The sequence below is a fragment of the Brassica oleracea genome, chromosome C6, assembly GCF_000695525.1.
Source record: "Brassica oleracea var. oleracea cultivar TO1000 chromosome C6, BOL, whole genome shotgun sequence".
NCBI classification, from domain to species: Eukaryota; Viridiplantae; Streptophyta; class Magnoliopsida; order Brassicales; family Brassicaceae; genus Brassica; species Brassica oleracea.
In genome coordinates this window covers 7,886,477-7,888,240 of record NC_027753.1, presented here as the reverse complement: position 1 = coordinate 7,888,240, position 1,764 = coordinate 7,886,477, and the positions used below count along the sequence as shown (strand labels likewise).

The 1,764-nt window shown below is 45.9% G+C and overlaps 1 protein-coding gene across 1 annotated transcript in view; it reads right to left on the bottom strand.

Annotated features, from left to right (window-relative positions):
• Positions 1-67, bottom strand: part of LOC106297370 — a 2,335-nt gene extending 2,268 nt beyond the window's left edge. Inside the window, exon 1 of the mRNA XM_013733621.1 lies at positions 11-67. Within this exon, the coding sequence (XP_013589075.1) occupies positions 11-67 (57 nt within the window). The remainder of the gene's footprint in view (positions 1-10) is intronic.
• Positions 68-1,764: the final 1,697 nt, after the last annotated feature.

Sequence of the window (1,764 nt, the reverse complement as noted above, 5' to 3'; positions counted from 1 at the left end):
GATCTGTAACCCAATCCTCCGCCTGTCCAATCCATACCCTCTGCCCATATCCGACCTCGTCCATCATCACCTATCCCGCGATTAGCCATCTGCATACAATCAAAAGGGTAAGTCCTATTCCTATTAAACCTATTACGGGAAGCGGCTGGTTTCCTAAACATCTTTTTGCGACTCCTTTGACTCGATAAAATTGTTAAAAAGCAATTGTGTCACGCATGGACGAAACCATGCTCTGATACCACCTCTGTAACACCCCCGAACCGTTTTAGGCATAGGTCGAACCACCGGCTAACAATCAAACAAGAACATGACTGATGGCCAGACCGTCTACCGAGGTTCGGGAGCGCTACATGACGGGTTAACGGGCAATTCAGCCAAAGTCACAAAAAGTGCAATTTGTAACTAGGCCAGTCCGCCCACTAACACGTCCCATCAAACCAAGGCCTAAGGCTTCTCAACCCGTACCCCAATCTGACGTTGTGTTAGCTCGGACTAGTCAAATATCCGAGTACTCATGAAGAGCATATAAAAACAATTTCCTTATTGATTCAAGAAATATTCATACATTGAATATCGCAAGACTGGGCCCGGCCTAATGCCAAATCGAGTCAACATAGCACAATTCACAATACCGTTTACAAAAGGCATGAAAATCTACACCGGCGGTGCTAACGTCCAGCACCATGCTATCCAATCATCCTTACCTAAAGCGACCTGCAAAAAGGACAACGGAGTTTTACAATTCCCAACTAACAAATACAACCCCTCGTTATCCCACCCCAATACAAAATAAAGCGAGAGGTTCACCTAATAATAGAATTCAATAACATAAGCAATATCAGAAATACGCAGCGGTAAACGATAGCAAGATAACAAGCATTATGCTAATTACTAGCTCATCACCAAACTAAAACTCGACTTAAACCAGGGTTCAACAACCCGAAACACGATAGAATATATATAACTAGCTTGGGCCCGGTGACGTTAGGTTCCTCTTTCACTATCGGCAAGCAATATCCTATCTTTCTACCACAAAGGCCAGAAAAAGGAACTTTCAACCGATCGCGGCCCACAGTCCTTCGGGTCACCGCGCGACAGCCCACAGTCCTTCGGGTCACTGCCACATTACACCGTCGTGTAATCACTCAGCCATAGGCCATGACCCCGTCTAGCTGAGTCTTCCCGATCCAGCGAATAAGGAGTTTCCTTGAACCCGCCGGGTACGAGGTCTGAAGGAACACTAACACCCCAATATGCCTAGCATTGTGGGTTACACAAATGCTAACATAACCTCAATTTTCAAACCGTTACTCAGTTAGACCCGACCTCCTGCCATGATCCAACTTCCAAGTAACGGGACCCTGAATGAAAACAACTCAGCAATCATCGATTAAAACTCACAGTTTTTGGTTTACTGTGGCCGTGACCCCAAACCCGACTTCTGCGATCCGAACCCTTCCTCGACCTTCTCAAGTAGACCCACGTCCAGACTGATCTTGAACTGGTCTCCACTAGAACTGATCTCTCTTCACATGAACCGAACCTTCTCCAGGTGCTGACTCAAAATTGGCAGAGTTACTGTTCTCGAAAACTGCCTAAATCGCTCGAAAACTATCGAAACTCGATCTTTCTTTCTTTGCTTTCTCTCTCACGTTTTGAACTGACTTTCAAGTGTTCTGAATGTGTTCAAAATAGAGGGGGTCGTGGGCTATTTATAGGAAACAGCAACCAATCAGAAACAAGCCGTGTGGCAGCCCGTGTGTC